Genomic DNA, 22,127 nt, shown 5'->3' with positions numbered 1-22,127 from the left:
CCTTTCTTCTTCTCCCTCTAGAAGTTTGCGGTACGCATTGATCTCCAGGTCCAGAGCCAATTTAACATCTAACAGCTGTTCATATTCATTCAACTGTTTCTGCATCTTTGCTTGGATCTCAGCCACTTCATGGTCTTTTTCCGCCAGTAGTTTGCGGCTCGTGTCTTTCTCCTGAGCCAGTGCCGCCTCAAGGTCCACGATGCGATCACGCCAGCTGCGACTCTAAAGGAGGACGTCACAGAGTGATAGCAATGTAGGAAGTTCTAGCTAAAAATGAGATAACCATCGTGCTAAAGATGGGATTCCATTCTTACGCCAGAAATGAGATAACCACGGGGGGATTCCATTCTTATGGGGCGGTGTGGCTCAAATGGTAGAGCGGCTGTCCAGAAACCTAAGGGTTCCTGGTGCGAATACAGCTTCCGCCATTCTAGTCACTGCCTTGCTCACAGTGCCACCACACTGGTGTATGAATGCAAGGTGGTGGTCAGAGGCACAAACTGGCAGCCACGTTTGTTTCAGTCTACCCGAGGGCAAATGTGGCTACAAATGTAGCTTACCACCACCTGTTTGATGTACAGTGGGTTCTCAGTGTAAACATGCTTTGAGTCACAAGAAAAAAGCGCTATACAAATATAGTTGTTAATGACTGCTGTTGGCGATGACAGAGGTGTCGCTTTTTTGCATCTTAACAGCTGTTTTTTTTACACCACGAAAGGAAACTATTCTTGCCTGGGCATGCGTCTCTCCTCCGAGATTTAAAGTTACAGTATAAATTGTTGGCACCAGCGCTCAGACGAGATCTGGCCAATCTAAATCCATGAGCTCGAACTGATGAAGTCTACTCAGATGAGAGGTGAAACGCCTTCTAAGACCAACTGAACATTCCAGTTAGGATCGTTTTAATGCCCACAATCCATATCTACAATTAGTCGGTCTCTCCAGAATTTTGCGATGTCGCAATCACACAAATTCAAACAATTCCTGCAAATTAATGCACGGGCATTTGGCTTTGCATCTTTGTCCAAAGCCTGCAAATTCCCTGAATATTTTGGCTAATCAGCATTTTTTCTCCTCTATAAATTGTCTCTGAGGGGCGTTCAAATGCGCACGTCAACTGTTTAATCAAAACTTGTTTTGTGTAGACAAAGCAGGAACAACAACATGTAACAGTATATCAACTCTTTATTGATCAAACTACACAATACCGCGCTAGTTCAGACCTACTTCCTGTTCTTGTCTACACTGCTAAGCATTTTGCGTAATGTAGTATACAAACATTTAGTTGCTAGTTTACATGTATTTATATAATTACCTAACATTTATTTATCCATGGTGGCGTGTGATTATACTCTCATGGTTTCTCATTTACTAAAAAAAAATTGTGCTATAGATCCCTCAACAGTTCACAAATGGTCTTAAGTTGGAACATGAATTCATGTTTAAGACGAACACTTTTCAGGTTAAAACATACGCGGAGAATGTCTGCAACTTGTAGAACAGACAGTGGACCAAAGGAAGCGTTTGGTGGTGTTTCTTTCTGCAATTATAATTATTACTATTACTAGTTACTGCGATGAGGTGGCAACTTGTCCAGGGTGTACACCGCCTTCCGCCCGATTGTAGCTGAGATAGGCTCCAGTGCCCCCCGCGACCCCGAAGGGAATAAGCGGTAGAAAATGGATGGATGGACTATTACTAGTTATAAGTAATTTAAAAGTACAATAATTTTAACAATGATATCTGAGAATGTGCTTTTACTGTCATCTAGTGTCTACCTTTAAGTATATGCGGTATAAAACGAGTAAAACAAGGGTGTCTAACGTACGGCCCGCGAACAGGTTTTATCTGGCACGCGGGATGAGTTTGCTAAGTATAAAAATGAGCCGAAATTTTTGAATGAAAAAATTGCTGTTCTAAATGTGTCCACTGGATGTCGCAATAGCAATTCTTTGTATCTTTGTAGATTATACTACATATGTAAAACAAATAAACCACCTGATGTTAGTGCACCAGTTGAGGAAAATTAACAAACTACATAAATACCATCCTGTAATTTGTTTTTGATATTATTTTTTTTATCTTGATAGATTGAAAATTAACACCAATGAGCACATAATTTATCCAGAAAGTATAAATAACGACAAAAAAAGATAGAATACTATTAAGTGCAACATGTAAGTGTAAAAGAAACCCAACAACTTTATAGTTTGTACATTTGCAGAATGTGCTTGCTCTATTTTTAAACAAAGAAAACAATCTGAAGTCGTCTTTATTTTTAAGTTATCGTGCTGTGATTTTACCAGTCCGGCCCACTTGGGAGTAGATTTTTCTCCATGTGGCCCCCGATCTAAAATGAGTTTGACACCCCTGGAGTAAAACATCAACACAGTATTTGTGCAGTATAACTTTTTTAGTTTAAGTTTACAAGTAGGGATGTCCGATAATGGCTTTTTTGCAGATATCCGATATTCCGATATTGTCCAACTCTTAATTACCGATACCGATATCAACCGATACCGATATATATATCGTCGTGGAATTAACACTGGAATTTAAATTATGCCTAATTTTGTTGTGATGCCCCGCTGGATGCATTAAACAATGTAACAAGGTTTTCCAAAATAAATCAACTCAAGTTATTGAAAAAAATGCCAACATGGCACTGCCATATTTATCATTGAAGTCACAAAGTGCATTATTTTTTTTTAACATGCCTCAAAACAGCAGCTTGGAATGTGGGACATGCTCTCCCTGAAATAATCCTGATACCCACTACAACTATGGGAAACACTGTAACTTTGACTTTCACAAAGTGCTTTTTTAAAAAAATTTTTTAAACATGCCTCAAAACAACAGCTACAAAAACAATGAAGGCACACAGCTTTAGTCCAGAGTATACTATAAACTGGGCTCAATCTGCCCTGTTCTTAACATATTCGTATGAGTAACAAAAATGTGCAAATAAAAACAAGGCACAAAAATAAAAAACTGCTTCAGTCTAGACTAGTAGATAACACAGCCATCCTTTAAAGTGCATGAACATTAATAAAACTGCTTCAGTCTATACTAGTAGAAAATACAGCCATCCTTTAAAGTGCATGGGGAAAAAAGGCACAAAACATAAATAAAACAACTTCACTCAGTCCAGACTATTAGTCTATTTGTGCAACAGATGAAGGTCAAAAAGTGGGCTAATTCTTTTTCTCCTTGTCATTACGTGTGAGAGGTAGATTTTTCTGAATGAAAACAAGCATCTGCAAGGGGTTGTGGGTATTTGTTATGTTGTGTTTATGTTGTGTTACGGTGCGGATGTTCTCCCGAAATGTGTTTGTCATTCTTGTTTGGTGTGGGGTCACAGTGTGGCGCATATTTGTAACAGTGTTAAAACTTGCTTATACGGTCACCCTCAGTGTGCCCTGTATGGCTGTTGATCAACTATGCATGCATTCACTAGTGCGTGTGTCAAGCCGTAGATATTATGTGACTGGGCCAGTACGCAAAGGCAGTGCCTAAAAGGTTTATTGGCGCTCTGTACTTCTTCCTACGTCTGTGTACACAGCTCCGTTTTAGAAAGTCACACATTTTACTTTTGTAAACCGATACCGATAATGTCCGATATTACTTTTTAAAGCATTTATCGGCCGATATTATCGGACATCCCTAGTTACAAGGAACACTTCGAATCAGAAGTTCATTCATTGTTTTTGAAAAATCTTTTGCTGCAATTTTCTGAAAGACCTTTGGTTAATTCAAGCTTTTATATTGCAACAATCTTAAATAAAGCCAGCAAAATCCTAGAGGGACTGATTCATATTTCCAAACATTGCAAGTGAGTTGTACTAAAATAGATCTGTCACTGTTAACACGTTTGTGTGCGGTCTGTTATGCAGGAAACATGTTTTACCTCCTTTCTGTTTCTCATTCAAGAATATGTATGTAGAAGAATTGGGAACATAATTTAACCTCCTTCTGTAGTGCTGCCAGCTGGGAGCTGAGACTCTCGATCCTTAAAGTCGCCTTTTTCAGATTCTCTCGGGCAATGATGGCTGTTGCTTCCTTCTTCTCAGACATACAACGCAGTTCCTCAATCTTAACACACAAAAAGAAATGCATCAACTTGCTTCTTATTTGCACACTTTGAAGAGGAACTTTGCAGCAAGGTAGTTGCTTCCTGACAGGCAGAGAACATTTTTTCATACAACTTTTCAATGACAGAACTGATAACCGAAGTAAGTGCCTCATTACTGCCATTAATCATTGATAACTTTTTTGACTCAAAGCCCATATTATAATTAACTGTGTATCTAAAAAGTGTCCATACGTTGGAGATGTAGCTCTTCTCCATGCTGTCTTTGTAGATCTTTAACTGCTCCTCATTCTGTCTTCTCATGGCAGCCAAGGCCTGAGTCAACTTATACTCGTACTCCTTTCGCCCAGAGTCCATCTCGTACTGCTGACGTGACTTCTTCACTTCCTGTAACAACAAACGAGCTCACTGTTGTGTTGACATCTTATTTCCTAAAATACACCAAAGACAAAGTCAGTACTATGAATTATATATGTATGTTTTATAAGAGGTTTCTGTGTTTCATTACAACAATTTGAATGCAGAAAATTGTCACTGCACAAATACTTTTGGACATTGCTGTAACGAGTTGTATGTTAAGTGTTTTTTAAAGTTATTTATTGGTATTTTCCCACACTGCCTTTGTACATGCCCACCGTAAGTAGGCAAAAGTGCTTAAGTCTGGACTGAAGGCGAGCTCATTACTAGCGGACTTTGCCGTGACACCTTTTTTTTTCAGTTGCATGAAAGTTGTGGAGAGTGTTTTACTAACAGTTGTGAATGTCATTGAAAGCCACGAAAAAGAACACTTTAAATTTGGAAAGGCAGTGCTAGTCATGTGAACGTATGTTGCCATGGTGATGTAGTGTGTAAATGGGCACTCCAAAAGCTTCTTCCTGGCTGGATGTCAATCAATCAATTCAATCAATCAATCAATTCCTTTATTGTCATTGTCATAATAACACTTAAAGTCATACATGTCAATGAGATTTTGTTTGAGCTTTGTCCAGCGGCATAGAAACTGCATTGAATAATCCGTAGATTAAACTTGTTTCACTTACAAACCCCGTTTTCATATGAGTTGGCAAATTGTGTTAGATGTAAATATAAACGGAATACAATGATTTGCAAATCCTTTTCAACCCATATTCAATTGAATGCACTACAAAGACAAGATATTTGATGTTCAAACTCATAAACTTTTTTTTTTTTTTTTCAAATAATAATTAACTTAGAATTTCATAGCTGCAACATGTGCCAAAGTAGTTGGGAAAGGGCATGTTCACCACTGTGTTACATGGCCTTTCCTTTTAACAACACTCAGTAAACGTTTGGGAACTGAGGAGACACATTTTTTAAGCTTCTCAGGTGGAATTCTTTCCCATTCTTGCTTGATGTACAGTTTAAGTTGTTCAACAGTCCGAGGGTCTCCGTTGTGGTATTTTAGGCTTCATAATGTGCCACACATTTTCAATGGGAGACAGGTCTGGACTACAGGCAGGCCAGTCTAGTACCCGCACTCTTTTACTATGAAGCCACGTTGATGTAACACGTGGCTTGGCATTGTCTTGCTGAAATAAGCAGGGGCGTCCATGGTAACATTGCTTGAATGGCAACATATGTTGCTCCAAAACCTGTATGTACCTTTCAGCATTAATGGTGCCTTCACAGATGTGTAAGTTACCCATGTCTTGGGCACTAATACACCCCCATACCATCACAGATGCTGGCTTTTCAACTTTGCGCCTATAACAATCCGGATGGTTCTTTTCCTCTTTGGTCCGGAGGACACGACGTCCACAGTTTCCAAAAAATATTTGAAATGTGGACTCGTCAGACCACAGAACACTTTTCCACTTTGTATCAGTCCATCTTAGATAAGCTCAGGCCCAACGAAGCCGACGGCGTTTCTGGGTGTTGTTGATAAACGGTTTTCGTCTTGCATAGGAGAGTTTTAACTTGCACTTACAGATGTAGCAACCAACTGTAGTTACTGACAGTGGGTTTCTGAAGTGTTCCTGAGCCCATGTGGTGATATCCTTTACACACTGATGTCGCTTGTTGATGCAGTACAGCCTGAGGGATCGAAGGTCACGGGCTTAGCTGCTTACGTGCAGTGATTTCTCCAGATTCTCTGAACCCTTTGATGATATTACGGACCGTAGATGGTGAAATCCCTAAATTCCTTGCAATAGCTGGTTGAGAAAGGTTTTTCTTAAACTGTTCGACAATTTGCTCACGCATTTGTTGACAAAGTGGTGACCCTCGCCACATCCTTGTTTGTGAATGACTGAGCATTTCATGGAATCTACTTTTATACCCAATCATGGGACCCACCTGTTCCCAATTTGCCTGTTCACCTGTGGGATGTTCCAAATAAGTGTTTGATGAGCATTCCTCAACTTTATCAGTATTTATTGCCACATTTCCCGACTTCTTTGTCACGTGTTGCTGGCATCAAATTCTAAAGTTAATGATTATTTGCACAAAAAAAAAATGCTTATCAGTTTGAACATCAAATATGTTGTCTTTGTAGCATATTCAACTGAATATGGGTTGAAAATGATTTGCAAATCATTGTATTCCCTTTATATTTACATCTAACACAACTTCCCAACTCATATGGAAACGGGGTTTGTACTATAACCACCCTGATTTTATTTGGGATGTTTCCTCCACGTCAGAGTGGGTTAACAGTTGTCAATGAAATCAATTGATTTTAAGACGCTACATTAAATATGTCCATCCATCCATAGTCTTTCGCTTATCCAAAGACGGGTCGATGGGGCAGCAGCCTAAGCCGAGAAACCCAGACTTCCTTCTCTCCAGCTACTTTGCCAAGCTCTTCTCGGGGGATCCCGAGGCGTTCCCAGGCCATAGTGTCTCTAAAGTATCATGGGTCTTCACTTTGGCGTCCTACCAGTCGGACAGACATTAAACACCTCCCTAGGGAAGCATCCGGGTGAGATTCCGACCAGATTCCCAAACCATGTTGTCTGGCTCCTCTCAATGTGGAGGAGCAGCTGCTTTACTGAGCTCCTCCCGAATGACAGAGTTTCTGACCTGACGAAAAAAAAACTCATTTCGGCCGCTTGTACTCGTGACCTTGTCCTTTCAGTCATAACCTAAAGCTCATGACCATAGGTGAGGATGGTATCATTGATTACTGCAGACGCCGCACTGATACGTCCGTCGATCTCACGTTCCACTCTTCCCTCACTCGTGAACAAGACCCTAGGGTACTTGAACTCCTCCACCTACGGCAGGATCTTGTCCCCAAACCGGAGTTAACACTCCACCCTTTTCTGGGCGAGAACCGTGGACTCGGACTTGGAAGTGCTGATTATATATGTATTTTCATCTAAATAGTCATATAGTTCAATGATCACGGTCCAGATGAAATCGTATGTATTAAAACTTCCAGGATTGTTCACACATAGCAGATACTTTTAACGCTCCCAATGAGTTGAGATTATCTGTACTGTGCTGTAGGTTAGGTTAAGCAAATCAAGCGCTCCTTTTTCCTCGCTTTATACTTATTGTGACAAGTTAACCCAAAAAGCAATTGAAAGTTGAATCAACTGGATAACTAATAAATTAATGTTGGAAATGGGAAAGTGTATATTTTGGAGTTACAGTAAAATACAGATTTTGTGTGAATATTTTAGGGAGGGGCAAGGTGTGCCTGAGGGAGCAGCAGAGAGTTTGCATAGATTAGAGGAGACCCTGCACTCGCAGGAACTCTGCGTGAAGAAATTAAAAGGAATATGCTTGGCATGTAGATGAAAAACTAAGGATCAACCTGAGACCAATACTTACCTTGGTATCGATACTGGTGATATTTAGATAAATAAACCCACCAGTAGTTCAAGCCCACGACTGAACTGACACATGCACATCCACACATAGAATAATAATAACCATGTACAGACATATAATAATAATAATAACCATGTAAAAACAGGAAAAATAATAACTATGTACATGGCTAAAGCTGATATACTCACCTGCTCATGCATGTTCTTTTGAAAGTTTATCTCCTCGAACAAACTCTGGCAGCGGTTTTCCAAATCGACCCGAAGGAGCATCTCCTCAGTAAGGTGCTTTTTTGTCTTAGTGAGACCTGAGTCCAACTGCCCAAAAAGAGTTGAAACAAATCAAAGTTTATTCAAATAGCACTTTTCATACACAGGCAAATGGAAACTTAAAAGTGCTTTACACACACACACACACACGCACGCACGCACGCACATTCACATAAACACACACAAAAAGACAGAAGCAAACACACACATGCACACACATACTATACACAGCACTACTGACAATTACAAAACATTGCATGGCACTGAGGACTGAAGAAAAATACCACATTTGATGCATCCACAATGGGGAATAACTCAAATTAACAGCATCTAATATATAGTATGAAACGTGTTATAAAATAAATGTTGAAAAGAAAAATATTACTTAATAAATGAATAAAATCATAACATTAAGAGAATAATAGTAGTGAAATAAAATCATAAATTAACTGTTAGAATAATTGTATCTAAGTTATCACAAAACTTCCCGGCGAGAAGACAAAAGCTGTCTTTGAACCTACCAAGAAGAAGGCTTGTAAACTCCACTGTGTAGGATGGGAAGCAATATGAAGGTGTTCTGTTTCTTTCATGTATTGTAATCAACAGTAAGATATTGTCTTGACCCAAGAACTACAAAGCGGAGAGGAAGCAGGGCCTGACTGCCCTCAGGGCGACCTTTTCTTTGAACTGTTTTAATCAAAGGCGATAGCTGTTTACGACCCCCGTCCCTTTGAAACAGCTGTTGCCATGTAATCAGGGAAAGTCCAAATAAAAGAGGAGGCGTACAATCTTTCGCCAGAGCGTGATGGAGACTGTACAAGAGTACAGCCCAGACACGCTCTCCTCAATTGAGCCAAATTTAATTCTGTCTCTGTTTAATCCCTTTCTTCTTAATTGTTTGATAGATGTCATCAGTATTTGAACATGACATTAACATAATAAAACAATTTAAATCCCACAAAGAATTAAACATAATCAGTAAAAAGCCTGATTTATAAAAATGTGTACTTGGTTGGTTGAAGTTAAAGGCCTACTGAAATGAATTTTTTTAATTTAAACGGGGATAGCAGATCCATTCTATGTGTCATACTTGATCATTTCGCGATATTGCCATATTTTTGCTGAAAGGATTTAGTATAGAACAACGACGATAAAGTTCGCAACTTTTGGTCTCTGATAAAAAAAAGCCTTGCCCCTACCGGAAGTAACGTGACGTAGTCAATTGTTCGCCTCCTCATATTTTCCTATTGTTTTCAATGCAGCTAAAGCGATTCGGACCGTGAAAGCGACGATTACCCCATTAATTTGAGCGAGGATGAAAGATTTGTGGATGAGGAACGTTAGAGTGACGGACTAGAATGCAGTGCAAGACATATCTTTTTTCGCTCTGACCGTAACTTAGGTACAAGCTGGCTCATTGGATTTCACACTCTCTCCTTTTTCTATTGTGGATCACGGATTTGTATTTTAAACCACCTCGGATACTATATCCTCTTGAAAATGAGAGTCGAGAACGCGAAATGGACATTCACAGTGACTTTTATCTCCACGACAATACATCGACGAAACACTTTAGCTACGGAGCTAACGTGATAGCATCGTGCTTAACTGCATATAGAAACACAATAAATAAATCCCTGACTGGAAGGATAGACAGAAGATCAACAATACTATTAAACCATGGACATGTAAGTACACGGTTAATGCTTTCCAGCCTGGCGAAGGTTAACAATGCTGTTGCTAACGACGCCATTGAAGCTAACTTAGCTAGGGAGCTAACGTGATAGCATCGGGCTCAAATGCAGATAGAAACAAAATACATAAACCCCTGACTGGAAGGATAGACGGAAAATCAACAATACTATTAAACCATGAACATGTAAATACACGGTTAATGCTTTCCAGCTGGCGAAGCTTAAAAATGCTGTTGCTAACGACGCCATTGAAGCTAACTTAGTAACGGGACCTCACAGAGCTATGATAAAAACATTAGCGCTCCACCTACGCCAGCCAGCCCTCATCTGCTCATCAACACCCGTGCTCACTTGCGTTCCAGTGATCGACGGAAGGACGAAGGACTTCACCACGATCATCCGTGTGGTCGGTGGCTAGCGTCGGCTAGCGCGTCTGCTATCCGAGTCAAAGTCTTCCTGGTTGTGTTGCTGTAGTCCGCCGCTAATACACCGATCCCACCTACAACTTTCTTCTTTGCAGTCTTCATTGTTCATTAAACAAATTGCAAAAGATTCACCAACACAGATGTTCAGAATACTGTGGAATTTTGAGATGAAAACAGAGCTATTTTGTATTGGATACAATGGGGTACCGATACTTCTGTTTCACTGGTTACGTCACGCGCATACGTCATCATACAAAGACGTTTTCAACCGGAAGTTTAGCGGGAAATTTAAAATTGCACTTTATAAGTTAACCCGGCCGTATTGGCATGTGTTGCAATGTTAAGATTTCATCATTGATGTATAAACTATCAGACTGCGTGGTCGGTAGTAGTGGGTTTCAGTAGGCCTTTAACAATCCCCGAGGGGAAATTAAGATTTTCCATTTCTCCCTACAATATGCTTGAAAGGGAGTAGGAAGAAGCATCGCTTATTTAATCCTACCCCTTTTTCCCTTAATAGCAGTTCACTTCCTGTTTTCAATTTGTAGCAGTTATAGCAATGTTTTTTACATACAACATTTCTCTTCATAGTTAAGTCAGTTACGATTCACATAACAAAATAATCATAAATCTTATTTTCAATCATTATTTTTGTTATTTTACCTTATACATCGTTAACACTTTGTGTTTGAACAACCACTTTAAGTTATTAAGTTAGTACATTGTTTGACTTCTTTGCTTTATCCAGGGGTGTCCAAACTTTTTCCACTGCGGGCCGTACATGGAAAAATTTAAGCATGCGGGGGCCATTTTGATATTTTTCATTTTCAAACCTTAACAAAATATATGGATTTTTTTTTAACCTTTAGGGCTCCTGGGGACTACAAAGGGTCTCAGTCATTAAACTGTTAAAAATAAGTCAAATTATTATTATTATTTTTTATTTAACGCTTACAGTAAATCTTTATATCAACTTGAGGTTGATATAAAGTAAAAAAAAAAAAAAGGTTTCTGTCAAAGACAACTTTGTTTTTTATAGTAAAACTGGAATTGAATTTAATATTTTTGAGTAAATCACAGTGAAAAGTTAAATAAAATCCTACTAAATATATTTGGGATCCAAAAGGTTTCCCACTCATAAAGTGATACATTTTTATTAGTTTTTTTTTTACTTTTAACACTTAAATTACGAGATCAACTTCAGATATATCTGTCGATTTTACGTTTGAACTATTATTTTGTTTGTTTTATGCTCTTTTGTCAAATAAAAATTTGATGTTTTTATATGGCAACCACACAATATATGCAATATTTTTTCCACATAAAACATTTTAAAGTGATATTTTTTAAGTAATAATTCATTATAACATAGATTTTTATTGGGTTTTTTTTTTAGCAATGGCAAAAAAAAGAAAAATAAACAAAGACAAAATAAAAAAAACAGCCTGCATGGCAGCTTTGTGTCAACATTGCAACTTTTTCTTATTAGATTTCACCTCATTCCACCTATTTTAAATGTTTTTTTAAATTTTTGCAATACTATCAATTTTTAAATTTTTGCAGAATGTGTGGCGGGCCGGTAAACAATTAGCTGCGGCCCGCAAATGGCCCCCGGGCCGCACTTTGGACACCCCTGGCTTAATCCATCCAATAATTTAATTCCACACACTGATATGCTAAAGGTCTTAAGTGTCGTACGTGCATACAAATGTTTCAAATTACATTTTTCTCTGAGGTTATATTTCTCCTCTTTTGTAGAGAATTGTTGTACATGCTTGGGTCGCAAGTTTTGTTTGCATTGTACATAATTGTAGCTGTTTTTAAATTCAATTTATCATTGAATTTCAATATTTTAGATTTTATAAATTAAGTGGTTTGTATGTTCTCTATATGCAACATTATGTATTATTCTAACTCATCTTTTTTGTAACACTTATTGAATGAAGTGTACTTTTGTAGTTGTTTCCCCATATTTCTGCACAATAACTCAGATATGGTAACACTAGCGAGCAGTAGAGAATATGAAGTACATTTTGGTCTAAAACATATTTTGCTTTATTCGTTATAGAAATATTTCTTGCCACCTTTTGTTGTATATTTTTTTATATGAGATTTCCAGTTCATGGATGGATGGATTTTATCATCAATCATTACACCTAGAAATTAGATTTCTGTTACTCTTTCAAGGTCTACTCTTGTCTATTTGTATTTGTGTTTGACTTTCCCTTCTACTGTGACCGAATAGCATTATTTTAGTTTTACTGAGATTCAAGGATAGTTTGTTTTGGTCAAACCATCTTTAATTTATTCATTTGTTCATTAATTTCTTCCGTTATTATTTGTATTCTGTTATTATTTGTGTTCCCTTTTAAACAAAAAGCACTTGTGTCCTTGGCAAATAAAACTACCTTTAAGTCCATGTACTTTACAACTGTCCTTTATATAAAGATTGGAACAATTTTGGTCCCAGTATTGATCCTTGGGGTACGCCGCAAGATATCTCCAGCGCTGTTGACATACTTTCACCTATTTTCAGAAATCGCTTCCTGTTAGTTAAGTAATTTATTTTCCAGTTCAAGACTAGCCCTTTGATTCCATATGGTTTTAATTTGTTTATTAAGATATTATGATTAATTGTGTCGAATACATTAGTTAGATCCATAAACACTGCCCCTGCACACTGTTTACCATCTATTGAATTGCTTATTTCCTCTGTTATTTCCATTAATGCCATTGGTGTTGAGATGTTTGCTCTACAGCCGTATTGGTTCTCTGCAAGTGGTCCACATTTATTAATGAATTAGTCAATTAGGTTGTTACATTTTTTTTCGATGATTTTAGAAAATTGTGGAAGTAAAGAAACAGGTCTATAATTTGTAAACTGGTGTTTGTCTCCGGTTTGATACATTTGAACAACTTTGGCCATTTTCATTTTGTTTGGGAATTTGCCTGTTTGAAGTGGTAGATTGCTGATATACGTTAAAGGCTGTGACATTTCTTCAATAACTTTTATTCTGGTTTTAATATCTATTTGGTGACAGTTAAGGTATTGGATTTACATTTTTTTACATTTTTAATTATTTCTTCCTTTGTTATATTATTGAGGAGCATCGAGTTGGGATTTCTGTCTATGGTGTCATTCATGTCCTCAACTGACCCAGGATCTGGAATCATTTCCTCTAGATATGGTCCAAACATTTTTTTAAAAGCTTTCAACTGCTTGTCACTTTTTTACATTTTCGTTCAACAAATATTGGGGTTAATCCCTCTGAGCACCATTTTTAATAATATTATTTAGGATGCCCGATGCTGCTCTCGTATTGTTTTTGTTCCTGTCTAATGAATGACTATAATGTTATTTTCTACATGTTCGTAATATGTTGGTTAGCTTGTTTTTATACGTTTTGTACTTATTTTCTGCTTCTATAGATCTGTGTGTTCTAAATATTCTATACAATGTATTCTTTTTGCTAGCATTTAGCAATCTATTTTTCATCCATGGTCTTCCTTTGCTTCTTACCGAGTTGTTTCAATGGACAATGATTGTCATAAAGCATAATGAAAGTATTTTAAAAATACAATAAGCATCATCAACATCATTTTCAGAGTACACATTGTACCAACTTTAATCACTAACATCATTCTTAAAAGCAATCATACTTTTATTCGAAATGTCTTTTTGTCTTGTAGTTTCCGTCATAGATTGTGAAAACCGGTAGATGATCACTTATATCACTTTTTAAAATAGAAATAAAAAAATATTTGTCCTATGGCTCTCTGGCAGGCTGTTCCACAGGTGGGGCCGTAGTGGTTAAATGCCGCCTCACCGTGGGTCTTTGTTCTGGTATTTGGTGAAGATAAAAGTTTGGTGTCAAAGGACCTCAGGATCAGCGAAGATTGATACGGTAAAAGCAGGTCAAATGTACTGTATAAGAAGGCGGAAGGCCATTAAGACATTTAAACTATAATTAGAACTTTAAAATCTACCGTGAAGTGGATAGGTAGCCAATATAGCAACTTTAAAACTGGTGTAATGTGCTTCCGCCCTTTGGTCCTTGTCTCCATGCGTCGCTGAGTTTTGTAATAGTTGTAGAGTTCTAATATTTAAATTTCAAACTTTATTGATCCACAAGGGAAATTGTTCTAAGTTCATATTGTACCAGAGAGCATTACAATAATTTAAAAGACAGGAAATAAAAGCATGCATTTGCACATCTGTGTGGGCCCAGGGGAGAACTCTGGCTTTGTCCCTAAAATGAAAATAAAATTATTTTTGTAATATTTTGATATGTGGGATTAAGTCAGCTTGAAGTCAAAAATCATTGTCATAATTTTTTATAGACTGTGTTGGTTTAAAATCTTGTAATTTTGGCAAATGTTTCTAACTCTGGCCTTTTTTTCTTTTTTGTCATCCATCTTGAAGTCTGAAACTGCAGAAGATACTTGATGCTATGTGCGGAGTAGCAATTCACAAACTTCCATTTTACGTCTGGACCGTTGCATTAATGCCACTTAATTGAAGTAAAAAAGGGGGGAAAAAGGAATGTATTGAACCTCTTGTATTTGGTCTTGCATGCTGGCCAAAGAGGTCTCCAGGCCACCCTTTGCAGACAAAGCTGTAGCAAGCATGGCATCTTTTGTGTTGCACTGGGCTTCCAAGTCTTTGAGCCGAGCCTCCGCTCCTGCTGCCTCGGAGTCCCTCTTACAGTAGCTTCAAGAAAAAAATCAGAAAATATATTATTTTATATCTTCCGTGCGCACACATCTCTATGTACAAATGAAGTGGCCAGGTATCAAAAACACTGCCCTCTGGTGGCAAAGAGTAGTGCACGCACAAGTGTGTGACAACTGCAAATAGAACAGAAAACATAACTTACGAGTCAATACTAACAAAGATTGTTTTATAGATTTTATACCAAACATTTACTGAAAAATGAATTTATTAGGTTCCATAAATTAACTGAGCGTATGAAGATGTAAATAAAACAAGCTGTGGACAACTCAAACCCATCGAATCGTTCACCCGAAGGCAGTGGGGGTACAACTCAAGACTCGTTTACTCAGTTATCAATGTTCATTCGTTTGCGAATGTCACGACTGTGATCTTATCTTCCACCCAAAAGAGCGTTCCAAAGACTCGACTTGTTCGCGAGTATCAGATTTCTATCCTCATTGTTCACCTAAAAGAGCTGTTCCCAAGACCTGACTCTCTTTTCTATTCTTCTCATCAATCGCCTGAAAGAACCCTTCAAAAGACTTGTTTGCGAATGTCATCTTTTTTTCTCATCGGTCACGTTAAAGAGCCGTTTAAAAGACTTGAATCGTTTGCAGACGTCACGGCTCCATTCTCATTCTTGACCTGAAAAAACCCGTTCCAAAGGCCCAACTCGTTCGCGAACGTCGCATCTACGCTTATTGTTTATTTCAAAGAGCTGTTCAAAAGGCTTGACTCGTTCACGAACATCATATTTCTATTCTCATTGATCACATAAAAGAGGTTTATTAAGGTTTGACTGGTTTGAAAACGTCACTTGTCCCACTTTTAATACCTTAAGAATAGAGATGTCCGATAATATCGGACTGCCGATAAATGCTTTAAATGTAATATCGGAAATTATCGGTATCGGTTTCAAAAAGTAAAATGTATGACTTTTTAAATCGCCGCTGTGTACACGGACGGACGTAGAGAGATGTACAGAGCACCAATAAACCTTAAAGGCACTGCCTTTGCGTGCCGGCCCAGTCACATAATATCTATGGCTTTTCACACACACAAGTGAATGCAAGGCATACTTAGTCAACAGCCATACAGGTCACACTGAGGGTGGCCGTATAAACAACTTTAACACTGTTACAAATATGCGCCACACTGTGAACCCACACCAAACAAGAATGACAAACACATTTCGGGAGAACATCCGCACCGTAACACAACATAAACACAACAGAACAAATACCCAGAACTCCTTGCAGCACTAACTCTTCCGGGACGCTACAATATACACCCCCGCTACCACCAAACCCCGCCCACCTCAACCCAACCCCGCCCACCTCAACCTCCTCATGCTCTCTCAGGGAGAGCATGTCCCAAATTCCAAGCTGCTGTTTTGAGGCATGTTAAAAAAAATAATGCACTTTGTGACTTCAATAATAAATATGGCAGTGCCATGTTGGCATTTTTTTCCATAACTTAAATTGATTTATTTTGGAAAACCTTGTTACATTGTTTGATGCATCCAGCGGGGCATCACAACAAAATTAGGCATGATAATGTGTTAATTCCACGACTGTATATATCAGTATCGGTTGATATCGGAATCGGTAATTAAGAGTTGGACAATATCGGAATATTGGCTATCGGCAAAAAAGCCATTATCGGACATCTCTACTTAAAACCTTTTGTGTACCGGTCTGTTCTTTTAAATTATTAATTAAAATTATTTGGTTTTTGGTGGAAAAAAACTAGAGAATAGTAACTGTCGTATGCAACTGGAAATGATTGTTTGCTTACATTATTTGTAAATTGTTTGGAGATAAATTTTTTTTGATGGAATCAAACAAAAAAAATTCTTTTGAAATAAAAAAAATGCAAACAAAAAATGGATTTGAAATTTAAACATTTTTCTAAAATTGCTTAATTTTAAACCAACATGCTTGTTTTGTTGACAAATCCAAATAGTTCTCATTTGTTTTGTTTGCTTTTCCAAAAGTGGGCAGAGCCTCCTCAGAACAATGTCAGAAGCCTTTTAATAAGTCAGTCTGTTTTTCTTCTAAGACCAATTGGAAGTTTTCCAGGATTTAATCATGTTTTACTAAGTCATTTGTTTAAGATGTGGGGTAAATCTGTACCATAATATAGATCACAACTTCATTTGTCGTATCAATTACTAGTTTTGTCATTAGGGGCTTTCAGGTACCAGGGTATGGTGTGTAGAGAGCAGCGATTCTCAAACTGTGGTACGTGTACCACTAGTCAGAGCCGTGTAGAGAGAGAACAAAGCCTACTCGGTTTTAAAGTTGGTAGCAAACATGGCACCCTGTACTTATGTGAGGAGCTTTTGACCAATCAGAGTTTGTATGGTCAGAGGATTGCTCGAAAGCCCCTCATGTGGCTACAAGGCGCCATGTTTGCTACCAACTTTGAAACCGTGTGGGCCATACTCAACTCTATACGCTCTGCCACTAGTGGTACACAGGCTCCATCTAGTGGTAGCCTACGCCAAATAATCACTTGGTTAAAGTACAGTGTTTTATTTTCCTATACTCAAACAGTATTACTGTTTAAAGTGTTTGTGAAATGTACTCGTTAAATCAATACTTACGCCTACTACACGACTGCATTTTAAATTTGCCACTGGGTTTCAAAGTTGGTAGCAAACATGGCGCCCCTATAGTTATGTGTGTATGGTCAGAGGATTGCTCAAAAGCTCCTCATGTTTGCTACAAGGCGCCATGTTTGCTACCAACTTTGAAACCGTGTGGGCCATGCTCACTGTATACCACAGGTGTCAAACTCAAGGCCCGCCACTTTTTTTTATATGGCCCTCGAAAGCCTGGAAAGTATCAATAAAGAACTGTAACTTTTCTTACTAAATATATTATTTATTTCTATTTTGGGAGAAAGAAAAAAAAGTCCATGTAATCGCAAATTATGTTAACTTAAATATTGTCTGATTACGCAAACATATAAATACTAATAATAATGATTTCAAAGCAAGTTATCCATCAAATTGTGCAATGTAAACATAGCAATAGATTTCATGGAAAAATTGTGAAATGTTCTCTAGTTTTTACAGCATTTTTCTCTAAATGGAAAAAAACTGTACTTTTTTTTACTGTAATAAACTGCGGTGCCGTTTTGGCATTTACAGTAATACACCGAAAAATCTACAATTGTTGATTTGCGGTAAAAAAACAAATGAGCTGGCAGCTCAGGTGCCAAAATTTTCATGTAAAATTACATTTTTTATTTGCAGTAAAAAAAACTAATTTACATTTTACAGTAAAATTCTGGCAACTGAGCTGCCTTTTTTTAATACCATAAAAAGAGCAGTACTGTATTTCTGTTTACAGTAATATACACAACATTTTGAGGTGAAATTATTGCAACTTTCCATATTTTTTTGACATTTTAGTTTTTTTAAATATCTACTAATAAAATGCAAAAAAAAAATTATGCAAAAATAGTATTCACTGTTAGAAGTGGCCCTCTGGGGCCAAACATAAATGCGATGTAGCCCTCAGTGAAAACGACTTTGACACCTCTGCTCTATACGCTCTGCCACTAGTGGTACGCAGGACTCCATCTAAAGTTATTTAGATGGAGCCCTGGTTAAAGTACAGTGTTTTATTTTCCTATATTCAGTGTTACTGTTTAAACTGTGTGTAAAATATACTTGTTTAATCAATACTTACTCCTACTACACGACTGCATTTTAAATTGACTGTGATACATTTTTCTGAGGTGTTACTTATTTGAGAATATTTGAGAACCACTGGTATGAAGTATATTTTATTATTATTTTTGTAACATGTAAATCTAGTTCCCGATTTAGTGGGGGTGAGACTTGTTGTGCAATAGCCATGTGCGAGGTTCTGCGCCTGCGTATTTTGATACGTACTAATGAGTCACTCACTGAAGTGAATCGAGTGAGTGACTCACAAGTACTCGAGTCAGTAAAAAGAATCGTGTTTACCATCACTAACGTGGGGCTGAAGATGTTGAAGATGACGTGCATCAACAGAGTTCACCTCCACCTTATCTGCTGATAGCAGTTTTGATAGCATTAAATGGCGCGCTGGTACTGGTACGTATTACATCCTGTTATCAATGTAGAGATGTGTTATTGACGAGGCAGGAGTTGAAGATGAAGTGCATCAAAAAGTTGTTATGCCAAATGTTGGTCAACTTGATTGCCGTGTTGTTAGCATTGTTTTCACCCTCAACCCGGAAATAGAAGTCTTGCTTGGCGGATAATATCATCATTGATCACCACAAGATTATAGAAAATAAGACATATACTGCACTGTAATACATATAATACAAAAGCAAGACTTTAGCCCCAAAATATGTAAAATATGCTTTAAAAATATTAAAGCGCAGCGTTGCGACTGTACTTTATTCTGCCGTTACAGACAGGTGGTAGCTAACACAAGTTGAACTGTAATAAGTATTAAATGTGAGACAGGCCCCTTCTTTGGCTATTTTTAAGACCCTTCTTAAAACCCATTTTTATTCACTGGCTTTTAACCTAGCATGAGACTTTAAACTGTTTTTAACTTTTTAACTGTTTTTTATCTAACAAATTGTTCTTAGGGTAATTTGTATTTGCTTTTTCAATGTTTATTTTATTTCTGTTTTAAATGTTATTTTTTAGTCTGTCCTTTGCCTCTATTTTTTTGTGGTGTACAGCCCTTTCAGTGTTTCCCACACATTCATTTATTTGTGGCGGCCCGCCACGAAATAATTACTTCCGCCACAAATTTTAAAAAAAATAAATATATATATATATTTTTTTTTTTGTCCTGTCCAGCTCCTCAGGCAAATCATATAGTTGATGTAGGTGCCCAAATAGGCTGTTTAGATTTACTTTACAAAAAAGAAGTGTAGGATACTTCTCTTGTTGCCTTATTTGTATTTGACCACTACTGTTTTCTGTTTATTTGTTACTGACTGTGGCAGGACATCTCTGCCTCTGTTTCACTTTATGTTGCTGGTAAATAATAGATAGATAGATAGTACTTTATTATATGGTTGTAGTAGTAGGCTAAAGTTAAATTATTTAGTAAGCACTAATTAAAGGGGCAGAGCTTTAAGAGACATTTTAGCTTTTATATTTTATAAGTTATATTTTTTGTAAGAACCACAATTAATAAATATATTTCAGTGAATAACTTATTGTTCAAATCTGTATATAAATATGTACATAAAGTGTTGTAATTATATTGTAAAATGGATGGATAGACGTTTAAAACAAAACTGTTATTATTAATTAGTACGTATACATTTTTTGAGCCTCTTTAGAGAAAATCATATCATTGTAGTAAATTATGCAAATGACTCAATGATGTCATGGTGACCACGCCCACAGCCACGCCCCCACCGCCACAGGTATCTTAGCAGTTTATGGGAAACATTGCCTTTGTTCTTCAACTGTGGTTGTTTTTAAAGGGCTTTATAAATAAAATTGGTATGGTATGGTATTAGTTTAAAAATAAAACCTACATAAATATGGCCCATGCATCCTTTGATTTTTCAGTGTGAGGCCATCAGTGGAAAATGTTTGGACATCCCTGGCATAAGAAGACACTCTTTCCTTTCCATCAAGAGAAATCAGGCCGATATTATCGGCCGATAAATGCTTTAAAATGTAATATCGGAAATTATCGGTATCGGTTTCAAAAAGTAAAATTAATGACATTTTAAAACGCTGCTGTACGGAGCGGTACATATCCGGTAAAACACGGACGTAGGCCCTATGTACTCTGGACATACTCTGGACTGAAGCTGTGTGCCTTCATTGTTTTTGTAGCTGTTGTTTTGAGGCATGTTTAAAAAAATAAAAAAATAATGCACTTTGTGAAAGTCAAAGTATAGTATTTCCCATAGTTGTATTAGGATTATCTCAGGGAGAGCATGTCTCAAATTCCAAGCTGCTGTTTTGAGGCATGTTAAAAAAAATAATGCACTTTGTGACTTCAACAATAAATATGGCAGTGCCATGTTGGCACTTTTTTCCATAACTGATTGAAACTTGTATTAGTAGATTGCACAGTACAGTACATATTCCGTACAATTGACCACTAAATGGTAACACCCGAATAAGTTTTTCAACTTGTTTAAGTCGGGGTCCACGTTAATCAATTCATGGTAAAGTTACATTGTTTAATGCATCCAGCGGGTCATCACAACAAAATTAGGCATAATAATGTGTTAATTCCACGACTGTATATATCGGTATCGGTTGATATCAGAATCGGTAATTAAGGGTTGGACAATATCGGATATCGGCAAAGAAGCCCTTATTCTCTAGAAATGATTAACAGTGGACTCCTGATTGTTAAAAAAAAAAAAAAAAGACAACTCACCATTTCAGAAGTTCATCAAGCTCAGATTTAAGTCGTCCAAGTTCGATCTCGAGCCAAGCTCGTTGTTTACAGGAGTCGTCCAAACAATGTCTGGCATCGGCGAGTTCCGTCTCGTACAGAGCTTTCAGGCCGCCCAGCTCTCTGCTGCTCACCTTCTCGTTGTTGCCGATTTTCAGATTCAGTTTGTTGTTTTCCGACTCCAGGTTGCGGACCTTGTCGATGTAAACGACCAGGCGGTCGTTGAGGTTCATGAGCTGCCGTTTCTCCTCAAGTCTGCTGATTCTGGTAGGACTGAACTGGGCATCGCCGCCGCACGTGCTCCTCTGGCTGGTCGGACTTACTCTCGACATATTTGTGGCTAATAGTTTGAAAATGTAACATATGTGGAGACACTGCTTCTATATGGCAACCTTAAAACCCCCCAAATACTTTAAAGTAAATATCACCAGCATGCCCTGTTTTGTCTTCATAGAATGAAAGAGGGGCTTCTTTGAAAACTTTACTTTGTGACAACCAACCAATGGTAGCGCTCGTTGCATTTCATTCTTTCGGTTACCTTTGAAAAAACATTTTTTATTGGCCGAGCAAAATAAAACAAGACCACTTTGAAGAAATAAACATAAAATATTATTGAAAAAGCCACCTTAAAAGAACCCATAGCGCCCAGATGACGCAAATTGTACCAACAACTTCTCTTTATGTATTGCTGCTCCTGTAAATGAATTAATTAATCTGGCAGTCATTTTCCGTGTGACTTCTTCTGCAG

The 22,127-nt window shown here is 37.5% G+C and overlaps 1 protein-coding gene across 1 annotated transcript in view; it reads right to left on the bottom strand.

Annotated features, from left to right (window-relative positions):
• lmnb1 (lamin B1) overlaps positions 1–21,804 on the bottom strand; it is a 35,283-nt gene extending 13,479 nt beyond the window's left edge. The window contains exons 1-6 of the mRNA XM_062031521.1: positions 21,362–21,804; positions 14,828–14,984; positions 8,077–8,202; positions 4,325–4,477; positions 3,967–4,092; positions 2–222 (exon numbers count right to left, since the gene is read on the bottom strand). Of these exons, the coding sequence (XP_061887505.1) occupies positions 2–222; positions 3,967–4,092; positions 4,325–4,477; positions 8,077–8,202; positions 14,828–14,984; positions 21,362–21,711 (1,133 nt within the window). The 5' untranslated portion in view covers positions 21,712–21,804. The remainder of the gene's footprint in view (position 1; positions 223–3,966; positions 4,093–4,324; positions 4,478–8,076; positions 8,203–14,827; positions 14,985–21,361) is intronic.
• Between the last annotated feature and the right edge of the window lie 323 nt (positions 21,805–22,127).

This window comes from Entelurus aequoreus, linkage group LG21 (genome assembly GCF_033978785.1).
Source record: "Entelurus aequoreus isolate RoL-2023_Sb linkage group LG21, RoL_Eaeq_v1.1, whole genome shotgun sequence".
Lineage (NCBI taxonomy): Eukaryota > Metazoa > Chordata > Actinopteri > Syngnathiformes > Syngnathidae > Entelurus > Entelurus aequoreus.
Note: the sequence above shows the minus strand (reverse complement) of the source record. Positions and strands in the feature narration are given on the sequence as shown.